This window comes from Tyto alba, unplaced genomic scaffold (genome assembly GCF_018691265.1).
Source record: "Tyto alba isolate M040663 unplaced genomic scaffold, T.alba_DEE_v4.0 Super-Scaffold_28, whole genome shotgun sequence".
Classification (NCBI taxonomy): Eukaryota; Metazoa; Chordata; class Aves; order Strigiformes; family Tytonidae; genus Tyto; species Tyto alba.
In genome coordinates, this window is record NW_024881302.1 from 222,856 (window position 1) to 237,263 (window position 14,408).

At 40.8% G+C, this 14,408-nt stretch overlaps 1 protein-coding gene across 1 annotated transcript; it reads right to left on the minus strand.

Moving 5' to 3' along the window:
* Positions 1-6,034, minus strand: LOC116960369 (interleukin-9 receptor-like). The gene is made up of 8 exons (XM_032987582.2): positions 5,956-6,034; positions 5,445-5,553; positions 3,842-4,035; positions 3,013-3,149; positions 2,539-2,713; positions 2,185-2,299; positions 1,025-1,109; positions 1-534 (listed from the first exon to the last, which is right to left on the minus strand). The coding sequence occupies exons 1-8, from the start codon at positions 6,032-6,034 to the stop codon at positions 1-3; spliced, it is 1,428 nt and encodes a 475-aa protein (XP_032843473.1).
* Between the last annotated feature and the right edge of the window lie 8,374 nt (positions 6,035-14,408).

Here is a 14,408-nt window from a genome sequence, read left to right on the forward strand (position 1 = left end):
TCATTCTTGATGTTTGATAAGACTGTTACCGTTGGAGAGCTTCAGTAGTTCAGCAGGAATCAAACCTCCTGTGGTATCATTGTCACACAAGGTACAATAGTGACTACTGCTGAAGGACACATTTGCTACCTCCAAAGATTCCTGAAGCACAAGGAAGTCACCCTTTCCATGCTGTGAGTGAGAGGGACAATTCCTTCCCATACTAGGACTCTCAAGGTTGGCTTTAATTATTTCAGAGATTTTCAGGCCAACTGTATCATCAGCATGGTTTTGTGCAAACAATAGTCCCAGCCTCACTTCTATCTCTTCTGCTCTTACATACCTGCTGGAGACATACTGCTGGCTTGGACCTGTGGCAAATACAGAGTCTTCTTCTGCAGTAACCAGTTTAGTGCTTTCCATAGGTTTCAAGGAGATCTGGGAAATTGGTTCTTGGGTGTTTAGATCAGAAATTCCTTCTGCAGTCACTTTGTTTGAGTTGCTGGCCTCTCCTCTTCTGAGTTGGCTACAGACCTCATTAGGTCCAACCCAGTCCTGGTTAAAAGATTCAATAAATTCAGGACATTTTGCTTAGTGTTGAAATTTGCAAAATAACTTTTCTTTTTATATGGCTTTGGCACAGTAATCCAGAGGTTTAGTGCAAATACACTGGGCAAAGTTAGAGTAATAGGGTGGAGAATCTAGCTGCTAATTTCACAAGAAATTTTCAAGATTTCACTTCCAGAATATACTGCAAGCTGTCTGCATTGCTTTGGCTTTGCGAAGACAGGGTGCATCTTTCATGTTCAGCATGGATAGGGAGTAACTGGTGGGGTTTTATTTCTAAGGAGAGAGAAGCTGGACAGAAACTCCGGTGGTGTATCTAGTATGTGGAAGCAGGAAACAGAAACTGTAACTCCCAGGAAGACCAGAACCATGTGTCAGTAACTGTACTAAGGATCTAGAATGATTAATTCCAGAAAAAAAAAAAATCCTCTCCTCATGAACTGAGGGTCGTAAGAAAGAAATGAAATTTATTTCTTACCTTAAAATTCCCATTGTGCAAATTATAGAGTGGCTGAAAGAAAGCAGCTGGCGTGGGAACATTAAAACAGGAGAGGCTTTTTGCCCTGAAGTGATAAAACAACACTTAAAATAAATAAATAAATAAATAAATAACAACAGGCAATTTTTCTGTATTCTGTCTCAATGATATAGCACGCTGATTAGATGTAAGCCCCACACTTACATTAGAAAGATTGCACAAGAAGCCCATTTCACATGGTTTCTGACATTTCATGCAATTGTTTGTCTGCCTCCTATGCATGTTTTTAATGTTTCTAGCCCAAAGCTCAGTCTTAAGAGTTTCTGAGGGATGCTATATGCTGCAAACTCAATACTAGTCTATTACTCATTATATTCACTGAACTATTTATGCATTTGTTTAGCAACTTATTTGATCTAAACCACTGTTTTTGGAAGTGTTTTAGAGAGTTCTAGTTTCATTACATTTAGACAGAGAAATTGTGCCAGACATCTTAGTCCCTTTATTAGACTCTATCCTGTAAAAATATCTTATCATATGGACATCATGTATTCCGTTTCTCTAGGAGTGGCATGTATATGAAGAGTAATAGCGTATGTCAAGGCAGAAAAGGAAGAGGTATAAGAGTTACCTCTGCTCTGCCGGCATAAAATAATTGCAGAGAATGGTTGAACCAAGGTTCCAGACACATTTTTTCTCTGTACAACTTGGTCCCAGAACCTAAGAAACACTGAATCTGAGTCAGCGTAGTTTGCATATATTTGTATTTTACACACTGACTACTGCCAGGTAGCTGAACATTGACATCAGTGTAACCACCTTTATGGACTGCTGTGTAATTGCACTTTTAATTTATTTACATGAAACTTAACAAAAATTTCCATGGGTTTAAATTTCTTTAACTCCAAGAGGCCCTCAACCTTGATCTTTAGCTAAGTTTGGGTGTCACAAAAGCACTTTTGTCTCCTTAAGGATTGTGTAATGGGTCATTAACTCTCATCAGTCAAGGAAGTGTTATGTCCCAAGACTGTCAAAAGAGCTTTTGAAAACAATTGAGTCTGTGCAGAAGAAGCAAGAAGCAAAAAGGATATAAGGACACTTGATTTACCCTCTTCAGGCTATAAAGATCAAGGGGAACTTAATGAAAAACTATAACATACCTTGAAGAAAGCTTGAAGTTCCAACATAGATAGAATAGAATGCCAAAACTCAAAGGAATGAACAAGAACTGCATAGTTCTGATATTTATGATATGTTCAGACAGTTTTGGTACACCTAGGAAAAGAATCAGCACAAAAATAGAAAAAAAAAGTCTGGAAGTCAAACTAGAACCCCCAATAACCAAGCAGTGCAAATGAAACAGGCTGCTAAAGTCCTCAAGGAAAGTGATTTGGCTATGAAAACTTTAAGGAAGCTAATTCTGATTTGAAAAGCCTCATTTTACCAGCTATCTTCATTTTTTTTGGAACATGGGCATGAAAAGACATGAATTAAGGTAAAAATATTCTTCATACCTGCTCTTTGAAACACTGTTGTCTGGCTCCACTCACTCCACTGACTATGGTATGAATCCTCATTTTCAGACACTTTGCAACGAACTCGTGCAATGTAAGCAATGCCACTGCGAAGCTCTGTGGCTTCAATTTCTATCTGTGGCAGTGAACTGGGTGGTGTCTTGTTCAATGCAATCTGTGAAGTATTATAAAGAATGGCTGTTAAGGCTGGGCAAAGGGATGGTCTTTTAAATACTCTTTTTTTTTTTTTTTTTCTCCCCTTTTCTTTTACAAATCCTCCTTTCTTGGGTGCATTCATGATAATGGATGACTTCTGAATGCAGGGTGCAGGAGAAGATTTATTGATCTTCACTATTAATATTTTATATAAAAGTTTTCAGCCTTGATGTGGGAAACCAGAAGGCCCTGAGATGAGTAGCAAGGCCATTTTGCCCAAAGAGCAAGGCAGTATCAGTGTGCGCCCCATCCATTTACCTCCCAGGACATGCTGTACTCCTTATACTGCAACTCATATTGAAGAATTTCAACAAGATACCAAGGCACACTCCACCATATCCGACACTTGCTGGCAGTGGCGTTGCTCTGGATATTCAAAGGTGGATCAAGTTTTACTGCAAATAAAGAGGTAGGTTTTTTCACAATATTTTGGACATGAACACCACAGAAAAAGATGCATGATACTAGACTGACTAGTTTTGGAAGGTAAATCTGGGTCTAAAGAGTGATACTAAGACCAGCAGTAGACCAAATTAGCTTACAGGGTAGGTGAGAACAGCTGCAGAACTAACAAACTAATGATAACTCAGCCCCTGGGGATAGTCCTGCAAGAAAAGAACCACTCTACATGTCACATTCTGCTCTTCCAACATACCACTAAAATAAACAGGCTCTGAGATTTCAAATACTAGAGCATTTCTCTGAAGTACCAGACCATGGGATATTGACTTAGATCCATGACCTTGATTCCTCATGACTTAATTTCTTAGAAAAAAAACAATAGAGGCAATCCAGTTGTACATTATCCATGGCACAAGAAAACATGATGCAGATGAGAAGTATACTTGAAAGATGCTCCAGAGCCAGCCCTCTCTGAAGTCCTGGAAAAGTTAGAATGGAGAGACACTGTGGCTGCATCTTTATAGATGAAGTCCACATAGTGCACTCTCCAGGGATGGGCAGTCTGTCTTGTTTCCATTATTTTCACTTGCTATCTTTGAGAGACCCTTTGTTAGAGAGCATATCAGACCTACCTCAAAACTGCTAGGCAGAGCCTTAGCTCATACCTACCCTAGTTCATACTTACTGTGCTTACGGGGGTTGTACTCTGGAAAGGTAATGTATGTGTGATTACGTCCAAAGAAGTTGCCTTGGAGAGAGACTCGATAACCATCTGTTTCCAAGATCTGGCTGGCTAAATGGATTGTACAGTAGTACTGATTCTGCGTGATCTTTCTGGCGATCAGTTTGCAGCTGGCGTTGTGACCCTTTGACCAGAGGCTAGAAGAATGAAAGGGCTGAAAGTTTCTTTTAAGTCATATGATTAAGTGCTTTTCGGTTTATGAAAGATGGTGGCAGCTTACCACAGCACCATATTCTGGAAGAACATGAACCTCTTTAGAGCAGACAGCAGAGAAAGCAATGCTAAACCTGAATGGATGGCAGAGCTGAAGAAGGAAGAAGGAGACACCTTCATAACCTCATAACCTTGCTGAGAGCACCTCCCAGGAGCTGCACATGGAGCCCAGTACCTGCCCCCTGCTCCCTCTGAAAGTGAGAGTGATGCTATGTGTTGCTGCCAGGAAAGCAGCTGGTGTAATGAGGGAGGAGTGGATGGACAGCTAGTTACAAGTGCACAGCACAGAGCTAGCAAGTTGTGCATTAAAGCCTCTTTCACTACGAACAAACCAGTACTGACAGCAAAACATGTCAGAGGTGTTTTTTTTTTTTTTGTTTTGGGTTTTTTTGTTTGTTTGGTTGTTTTTTTTTTTTTTGTTTTTAATATTCACAAGCTTCAGCACATCGTAATAGGATGAATGGCAGAAAACATTATCTTGGGGATGTAGCTCCAAAGAGCAGTCTTCTAATATTAAATTATATAATGTAACCATTTATTAGCAAATTTTTCATGTTGCATGTGGCCTCGCAATAAACTGGGATACCACAGTTTATCAGCTTGGCATTTTTGCATAGGTTTAAAATCCAGTATCATTAAGACTTTTTAAACTTAAGTTTACCAGAATGAGGCATCTCATGTCAGTGTGGCTTACCCTCATGTAATAGTTCACTAGTTATTGGTAGTCAAGACAATGTTATTACATAGTCTAAACACATTCATCTCAAATTAGCATATGGCAGTGTTTATTTCACTACCACCTAGCAAACTATTCACCTGATTGCTTCTGGAAAGAGGAAAAAATATTCACATAATATTATAAAGCTGTTATTAAAGCTTATAACTCACTGGACTTTCAAAATCCTTTTGTGTATATATATTAACTAATTTAGATTAAACCACTAGGGTTTTAATTTCTAGGCCAGAAGACAAGAAGCGATTAGAAATTGATTAGGCAGCTTCATGTAGGATGGGGTCTGGAAGTCCCCAGATCATGGGGAGCAGAGGCTGGGATGGGAAGGGTCTCTACAGTGAGAGGCCCCTGCCAGAACGGGACACTGGACAGACAGACTGCCCTAAACTGGCATGAGGTCATGCAGCCACGGGTGCTGGATCTCTGCTGCACCCCCTGACTCTGTGGGCCCACAAAAGAGCGCAAAGGCCACAGGTCCTGAGGCAGCCCAGGTATGGGGCGATGAGGTAGCAGAGCTAGCTGTGTCACAGATCTCCTGCTGTGGAGGGAGCAAAGTGCAAGGCCAGGCCCCATTTCTGCTCCTTGGAGCGCAGCTCTTACTTGGTGAAATGCAGGTGGAAAGGTCCATTGCCCACGGGCTCCTCCATTGCCCACATGCAGCTCACGGTAGTCACATAGTTATTCAGGCAGCTCAGGCTGCCAGGGAACTCTGCAGAGGAAGGAGATCAGAGCTGCATTCACGTATCACCTGATGAGGCCTTGCTATGTACATCATATGCATTACTTGCTAGTGTTTCCTTTACTGACACCTCATCTATCCTTCCTCGTGATGTTCTTCCTCTCTTGCACTGCACTTCACTGCGTGAGATGAGTGTAAGATCTTAGGGAAGGGACCTTGGGCAGTGGCTACATTTTTTCTGCTGCCCAGCTTGTCCAGTATGTGCTCAGTTCCCTAGGCCTAGCATTGCCAGACAGCTGTATCCGTTCCTGGGACCTGGGAAAGGGCAATTAAAAGATTTTTTTATTGCATACTTTGGGGTCTGTGAATGAAAAATGAGCACATGCATGTGCCTCTCTTCCCACAGTGGACCTATTCCAAATCTCCTCTTACCTCTCCCTCTTCCTCCACCAAAGAGCAGTACAGCAGTAATGCACAGCTGGAGGCCCAGCTGCCACACATCTCCTCCCATTTCAGACAGTATCTAAAATAGAACAATTGTTAGAAGCACTTTTCTAAGTATTTATACCAGCAGGTTGAAGCCTGAGCTACATGCTCCTGCCAGCCCTGACACAAGCTGACCTTGACTCTGTCAGACAGTGCACCAACTCAGCTATATAATTTCTTCTATAGGAACTGTTCTTCTCATGGCAGTAAGTAGTATTTAGCACAGGAATCTAAAGCACCAGCTGCCTGAAAAGAAATCTTCAATTCCTGCCATTTGATCAGAGGTAGGGGGTGTTCCATCTTTTCTTCTTCCTGCATTTTTGACATCTGGTTTATGACAATTTAAGAGCAGCAGAGCGCCACAGTGGGTCGGAAGAATTATTCATGTTTCCCCGTATCCAGTTTCTGACAGTAACCAAAACCAGATGCTTAGAGAAAACCATAGCAATAGAGAAAGCATAGAGGTTCTTCTCTGAGGACATTCTCAGCCTCCAGACATTTGCAGCTCAGGGGCCTCCTGGAGCAGACACAGTTTCTGCATGTTCAAGGATCCAACAGATTTTTTTTCTCATGATCTTGTCCATCAGCAGTAGTCACCTGCTGAAAGCCATCTACACCACAAACACTGCTGCCTGCCTTTAACGATGGCTCTTTTTTTTTCCTTGAGGGAGTCAAGTAACTGGCCTCCTGCACCTCCCCTTTCTCTTCACAAGAGGAACACTTGCTTGACTGGGGCCTTTCTTCAAACCACTTGGAATTGTCCTGAGCTAATGTGAAAAGGTTAGTGGTCAGGAACAAAAGCTGGGATAGAAATGAGTGTTCTAGCCTAAAGATTTTGTGTCTTAGAAGTTCACCCATTTCATCTAAGGATCCTGAATCTGAGGAACCTGAAAGTTCACAAGTCCATGGGACCTGCTGAGGTGCATCCATGGGTCAGGACTGGAGAAACAGTAAGTACAGAATTAGCACAAGACCAAATGGGTATAGCCTGGCTAGAGAATAAGATCATCATTTCTAACCAAAAAAACGTCTGAAGTAGTCTCAACTAGTAATAACAAGAAGTCTATGCTTAGCAAGGATTGTGATATTTCAATCATTAGGATTGTTTTACTGACGGGATTAAATGATCCAATGGCTTGAATAGCAGGAACTGGACTTCATATCCTCCCAGTTGCAGATTTCACAAAGCTAGACAGCAGCATCTACGTATCAGCCTCTTTCCTGTAATGATGACTGCTTATGGTGTCCTTTTTCTGAATTAAATAGTAAAATAATTACAGTGTTTCAGAAATTGATCAAGAGAAAAGGAATCTTTCTGGCTTCCACTTCACCACCTCTTCTTTTATAGGTTTTTCGTAAATATCCTGTTTTGCTGCAAACCTCCTTCAGAGTGGGGGTTGTCAAGAGGAAGTGTTACCATTAGCTGATTTTAGCTGAGGGAGGCTGGGAGGCATGAAGTGTCTCCTGCTTATCATTCTAATCAGAGTTGCATATGATCCCTGTGATAAATAGAGTAAGACTGACTAAATATGAAATAGGGAGAGCAGCATTAAGTAGAATTATACATGTGCTTACAAGAACTTGTTCAGACACACAAACAAACAAGCATAGGTCAAGATAACTAAAGCAGGACAGAGTATTTCCAGGTAATTGCAAGAAGTTATTTTCAACTCTACAACATTTGAAACATGTCAGACATTTCCTGTCTCTCTGGCTCACCTGGAAACAAATACAGCATGTTTAAATGCAAATTTATCTTAGAAGCCATGAATGTTAGTCGTAAGTAGGTCGTGGAACACTGAATTCAGAAGGGCTTATCAGAAAAGGATTTGGGGAAATAGCACATATCTGGCTGAACAAGATTCTGCAGTACATTAATGCAATTAGAGAAGCTAACACACAGACTGTGGATGCATGTCAGTTAAAAGAAATGTTACTACAGCTACATGTAGCATTTGTAACACCATTATTAGTTCATTTCTTCTGTTGGGATTCATGCTTCGAACAAAAAGTTGCTGAAAAAATTAAAATAGCTCTGAAAAGATCTATACGAATGATTTAATCCTGGATAACTTTCCTTAGGAATGAGCAACTAAAGACCAGCTAAATCTCTTTAACTTAACCAAAGGAAAGGCTAAGTAGTAATTTCACACCAGCCATATGTACCTTACATGGGAAGATTTCAGGTAGGAAAAAAAGTCTTTTTTTTTTTTTTTTTCTTTCTAGTAGAGACAGATGGAAATAATTCAGCCGTTGTACACTGAAGGTGGATACAATTTGGCAGAAACAAAGTACAGAACTTGTACAAAGGGCTCCCACCTTTATTGCTGGAACCTGTTGCCTAATCATATGATCCAATACTTGTAGTCTATAAATGTTGGTTAAGTATCTTAAAAAAAAAAATCCTTAGCTCAGATGGGTATAATTGATCCAGAACTTAATTATAATTGTCTGTCCTAAAGTAATCATGATAGTGTTCTCCTCTTAACATTGGCAAATCTTAGCATTGAAAAGGTAAAACTATAGTAAAAATCTGGTTCACAAACAGGTCCTATCACTTCTCAGTAACTGCCAGACACTTCCCACTTGTGAAGAAAGGAAATAATTGTATGTTTTGTAGTGTTCAGGGGAAATATCAATTGCAAACATAGAGACATGTTATTGAGGTCATCTAAGTAATATCTGCTGATGCTTGCAATGAGTTTGGCCTTGAAAGAAAATAGCTACAAACTTTGCTAGAATCCTAGAGATGCTCAGTGCCTTTTCTCATATTTCATACTCACTGTGCTTCCCACTTGGTTCAAGTCACTCAGCTGTGGGAAAAGAATTGCAGCATTACCCTAAGGCAGGTTGAGCTGATGATAACTCAGCATTACCACAGATAAACTGTCTTGGCAAGTCCCAGGAGAGAATGACTGCTTTGGTGAAATTCTCTTCCTCTTATAAAAGTCAATATGAAGGTTTTGATAGGCCATGTAGCAAAACAGACATGGCCAATCCAAACCTCAGTTCCTCTTGGTGCTGGACAGCAGACAGCCACAGAATGGGACAAAAATGAAGCAAGTGCAAAAGCACTTTTCATTTGCAGTCAGAATGGATGGATAAAGGGATTCTTGGTGACATAGCAGGCATTCATCATTCTTCCAAGTGACCATCATCTCCAAACACTGCCAGTTCTTTCTGCAGCAGGAGGAAAGCAAGCAGCTGACTGTCAATCCAAGAACCAAGCAGAAACCAATAAGGTGCCAGCACCATTGCAAGGCAACATCTCATTGGCATGCCCTATGTCCAGTGCGAGCAGAAAGGACAATATTACAGCAGCTGGGGAAATGGGAGATAAATCAAATTCCTAGCCAGACTGATGGATGCTGCTTTTTGTTCTAACACTCAGTTTCTGAAATACTGCTGAGTTGTGGGGGTAAAGGCAGAAAAGCCCTGTGAAAACTGTAGTATGGGAGATGTCAGAGGAAGGGAGAAGAACCACATTCACTCTGCAGGGAACAAACAGACCAAATGTCTGAGAGAAAACCCTGAAAAGATACACCAGGTATGCTGCCACCAAGCCAGGTAGGTATTGGTTCAGCACCAGGAGCTGACTGGTGATCTCGAGTTCTCAGGTGGTCTCAAGCTGCCTCCATTTCCCAAATGTAAATTCAAGCAATTTTAACCAGAATGTGTACAACACAGATTTTCCAAATGCTCCAACTGCTTATCAGAAGAAAGACAGGTGATTGACTGTTATTGCTATATCTGTTTGTATTGTCAGAAATCCATATTCAAAGTTCTGGCTAACCCAGGGTCCAGTAGAAAACACAATAAAAAGATAGGCTTTTCTTTTAAGACTTTATAGGGCAGAATAAATTATTTGATAGATACCACTGAGAGGGGAAGTAATACAAGAATGTGACAGCAGTCTCAGCATGTGTATAGCCTAGATATTGTCTGGGTTTTAGCAATTCAGACCTTTAAGGAGAAACTTGAAGAATGAGGTTGAGGTAGCTCAAGAGAATTTTAGGCAGTATTTTTGGTGTGTGAGCAGTAGTATGGAGGAAGGTTAGGAGGAGTTGATTTGATGATCTAGTGGGAGGTGGAAGCTGGCATCATAGAAAGAGTTGACTTCTTGATATGGAAGTGAGAAATTACAAGAGGACAAGGAGAAGCTGCCAGTGACTTTGAAAGTGGGGACAAGAAGTTTATGTTTGATGTGATAGAGAAAAGGAGATAAAAGAATTGTATAGAGGAATGTAATGGGTTCAAAGTGATGGACACAAAAAAGGACCTTTGCATCTCCAACCTTCGACTGATTACAAGTAAGACAAGGTCACCTTTACAAAGGCATGATAAAACATGAAATTGAAGTGTCGCACAAGAGCATGAGCAAGGATTTCATGTAGAGATGCGTGCACAAGATTATTCAATATGCTTGAGCACTGTTTGATATGTGTAGTGATACTATATGTCAGCCCACACCAGATAGCCACGACTCCTAGGTTCTATTCCACCTCTGTCGTCAACTTTTATATATAGTAGATTGTTTTGTCATTGCAATTTTTCTTGTTGTAGCTAACTTGTATAGTCTCTGCCACACAAGTCTAAATCTTAGAAGTCAGAAGCTTCAGGCTCTGATTTGACAGTGGTTCTGAGCTGTTCCAAAATGTGCTCTGCTCATTCTCCACCCACAGCAAGATAAGAGTGATACACTGTGGGAGTAGGAACAGCAGAACTGGACCCTTGAAAACTCTTTCCATTCCTTACATTTTAGAAATTAGTCATAAATAACTGTAATCCCTTCCTGTGCTTCAATCTCTTCCAGAGGCAGCACCAACAGGCACTAAAGAAAGGCAGGACACTGACTCACACCTATGAAGTAAAATAGTGACAGGAAATAGTGTGTCTATACCAACATGCACATCCCCCTATCCGTGAAGTTTAGCCCCAAGTACACGTTCTCTAGAGAGAACCATTGTGCTTTTAAGTGTGATTGCTTATCATGGGCAGTCCTTCAATCATCTCTGCCTACAAGAAAATATTTTGTAGGTCCTTTAAGAAAAATTAATGATACATTATCTACCTCCTGAATAGCTAGAACTCTAAGCAGATGTTTGACAGAAGCACATTGAGTGCACATAGTAGACTCACATGCAAACTGTTGGAGAATAAGAAAGAAGTAGTAAGATTTCCTCATCTGCAGATTATCAGAGAGAACCTGTCTTTTTCTCCCTTCATCTTTGAAGAGCCTTGTTCCACAATTCGATGCTGAGGAACAGCTATATGCTTTTAGATTTGACAGACTTGGATCCCAGAGGCTGAAAAAAAGCTGCTACAAAGGATGACTACTGCAGTAAAGCAATATTCATACACATACATATATACACATATATATATATGTATACATATATTAAAAAAAAAAAAAAAAATTCTCTGCAAATTCCCAAACACTGAGGGCTGTCTTGGCTGGATTAATTTACATTCATCTGTTTCAGTCAGAGAGGAGTACCTAAAAATAATTTGTCCAAAATGGTGCTTCTTTATAGCATAATCCATATAAAAATTAATGCAATAGTGTGGTTTTCTGTTCAGCAAACTAGTAGAACAAAAGTGCAAAGACCCTTCTAGTGATTTTATTGTTCTAGGTTCCTAGTACAAGAAACAACATAGAATTCCACATTTAGGTAAAGAAATTATTTTTCAATATCTTAGCTCAGTAGATGTATCCTATCATTATTTACTGGCATGCATAGCACAGAAATATGTTAAACTGTCTTACCAGCTCAAATGAAACTTCACTTTTCACACTTCTTCTGTCCCTTGATAGTTTAGGCTGTGTGGTTTGATGATCACACAGTAGCAGCAGTGGCATAATAAAGCAGAGCTTACTGTGTCCGATTTTAAAGATAATCTCAAGAACCAATGAAAAGTTGCTCAGATTATCAGATTGAGTTAAAGTAGCTGCATCTGCAATTACTCATTAGTGATGGAGAAACTGAGGAATTTCTGTTAAAGGGTTAACATTTAAAAGGCCAAGTAATTTGCTGAATATAAAAATACCATCTTGCAACAGTTATATAAAAAAGGCCAATAGAAGAGCTCTGTAAATGACCTAAAGCCATTTCCTAGCCCTGTCTGGATGTGAGATTGCTTCCATCAAAGGCCTCTGTCCAACTGTGCTCAGACACCTGAGGCATCCCCGAGCCGCCCCGTCCTGTACTTCCTCCGTAGCGTATTGCTGCACTGTGCTCTAAGGGGCAACTCTAGAGGAAGAGGAAAACAAGCACTGCAGTACTTCCATGTCCAAATCCCACAGTGTATAAGGAACAGGTCTTTCCATACCCAGCTGCAATGCTGCAGCTGTAGTGTTACAGTCAGGATCCATAAAGCCAGTCACATACGTGGGTCTAGTGCCAGAGACATGAAGGACGGAATCAGGTAAAGCACCGCCTGAATAACAGTCTGCCAGTATTAGTTTTAGGGACCAAGAGACTGGAATACAGGGGCCATGCAGAAATTAAGACAGATGCTTCCAAATTGGTACTACAGATTGAGTTACGGTGCTTCTCCCAGTACCTACTTTTGGACCTTCCCTATCCACTAAGACTCCTGCCAACTCCCATGAAACCCCATGGTTACGCATCTAAATGTATATTACACTTTTTATCGTTAGAACAATCCTGAACAGGACCAGAAACAGAAAGCCCCTAAAATGCAAGCAGCCTTCAGAGTGTCATTTAAGCAAATAACACCTGCTGCCTTAGAACTTTCTAGATGCCTGTAGTTTGCCTGCTGCAGCAGAAAACATATTGTCTCTTATAGAGACAAATTGTATCCCTACATCTTCCCAGCCTTCTGCTGCAGGTCACCACAAGGATGCTACAGGTGTGTAAACCCCACAGCTTTAGCATATTCTACTGACAGAGAAGACAGAAAAATCAATACAGGAGTTTGGCAGCAGTTTGGCTCAAATGGCAAAGCACAAACTTATTTTCCCAGTTTCCTTTCATATTACTATTCCAAAATACAGAGTGATATTTCTGAGAAGAACATCACAGCTCTCTGCAAGTTGCCTTTTTTTGTACTCCTCCCATACCCCAAATGCCACTCAGCCCAAAGGCTATTAACTGAACTCCTGTTCTCTAAAGGCAACTCAGACCCTTCTTTCATGTTTTCTAGGACCCATTTACATGTGACCCACAATTAGCTTCCATCAGGCCCATGTTTCTCACCAGATGATTTGTTTTAAGTTGCATCTACCTTGAAGTCGTTTGTTTGTTGGGGTTTTTGTTTGGTTTTTTTGTTTGAAGTACTCCATTTGGATAGACATTAATTGTTTGTCTTCCATCAACCCAGTAACAAATGCATATGTTTTGCTATCTCCTCTGGTTTTGTATCACTAGAGGCAAACATAGTAAATAGGAGAAGCTTCACAATTCAGTGGAAGCTACTTAGACATGCAGCACTTTGTCTGTGCTGCATTCCTTGGTTTGTACAATAATGCATGTTTTTGAGCCTGAGATAGACTCATATAGATCGGGATTTCTGTTTACCTGCTTCTATGCTTGGCTAGTGAACACATTGTTAGTCTACCAGAATAGGTGGTCAGTATAATCCAGGACCATTTCTGTATCCCAATCATGCTGTCACTCAAGAATCTGTGAGTAGACCTCCCTACTTTCCTTTCCTTATCAAGTCCCCCAGTAAAAGAACACTGCTTAAGTCCACTATCATGTCCCTGATTGTTATGAATACTGCACAAAGTGCACCAGATCACAGCCATTTAAGGACTTTGTTTACATGAGTGGTGCTGCTGACATCTTACTACCTCATCCCAATGTGCAGTGCATGTCTAACCTCACCTTTGCAAGGTAGGCTAAAGTTAGATCACCTGGTTATCTGAGCATTGCAGGAGTGGCTACGCAGATTCCCCTACAGTGAAGGGCTTAGGCAGCCTATTGCAAACTCTATTCTTTTAAGCAGGCCTATGTGGTCAAACGCTTAAACATCAAATGCCTTTACCACGCTATTATCATAACAGTTTCCTGTGCTTCACATTGCTGTTCAGGAATCTGCCATGGTGGGTTACTGAGGTCACAGAAGGTTGGAGTGAGACCTTTTAGAGACAGTTTGTTTGAGGGCAAGGGAGCTCTCCCAAGAACCAACAAAGCATGGACTTTCAATCCTACCAATGGCCTTAGCATTCCTGGGGAAACAGCTTTTCTAATTTAGATATTGCTAGATCAGAGACATTTGCAGTTTGCTGCTAGAAGCCACCGGAAAAAAACCCAAACACCTCAAACCCCTCCACAGTGTCAACAACTCATTGGCCAAAAACCTTAATTGTTCAGCTTGCCCCAAAGGGAACAGTTTCCCTTATTTTAATACCCTTATGCCACATATCAAAGGAA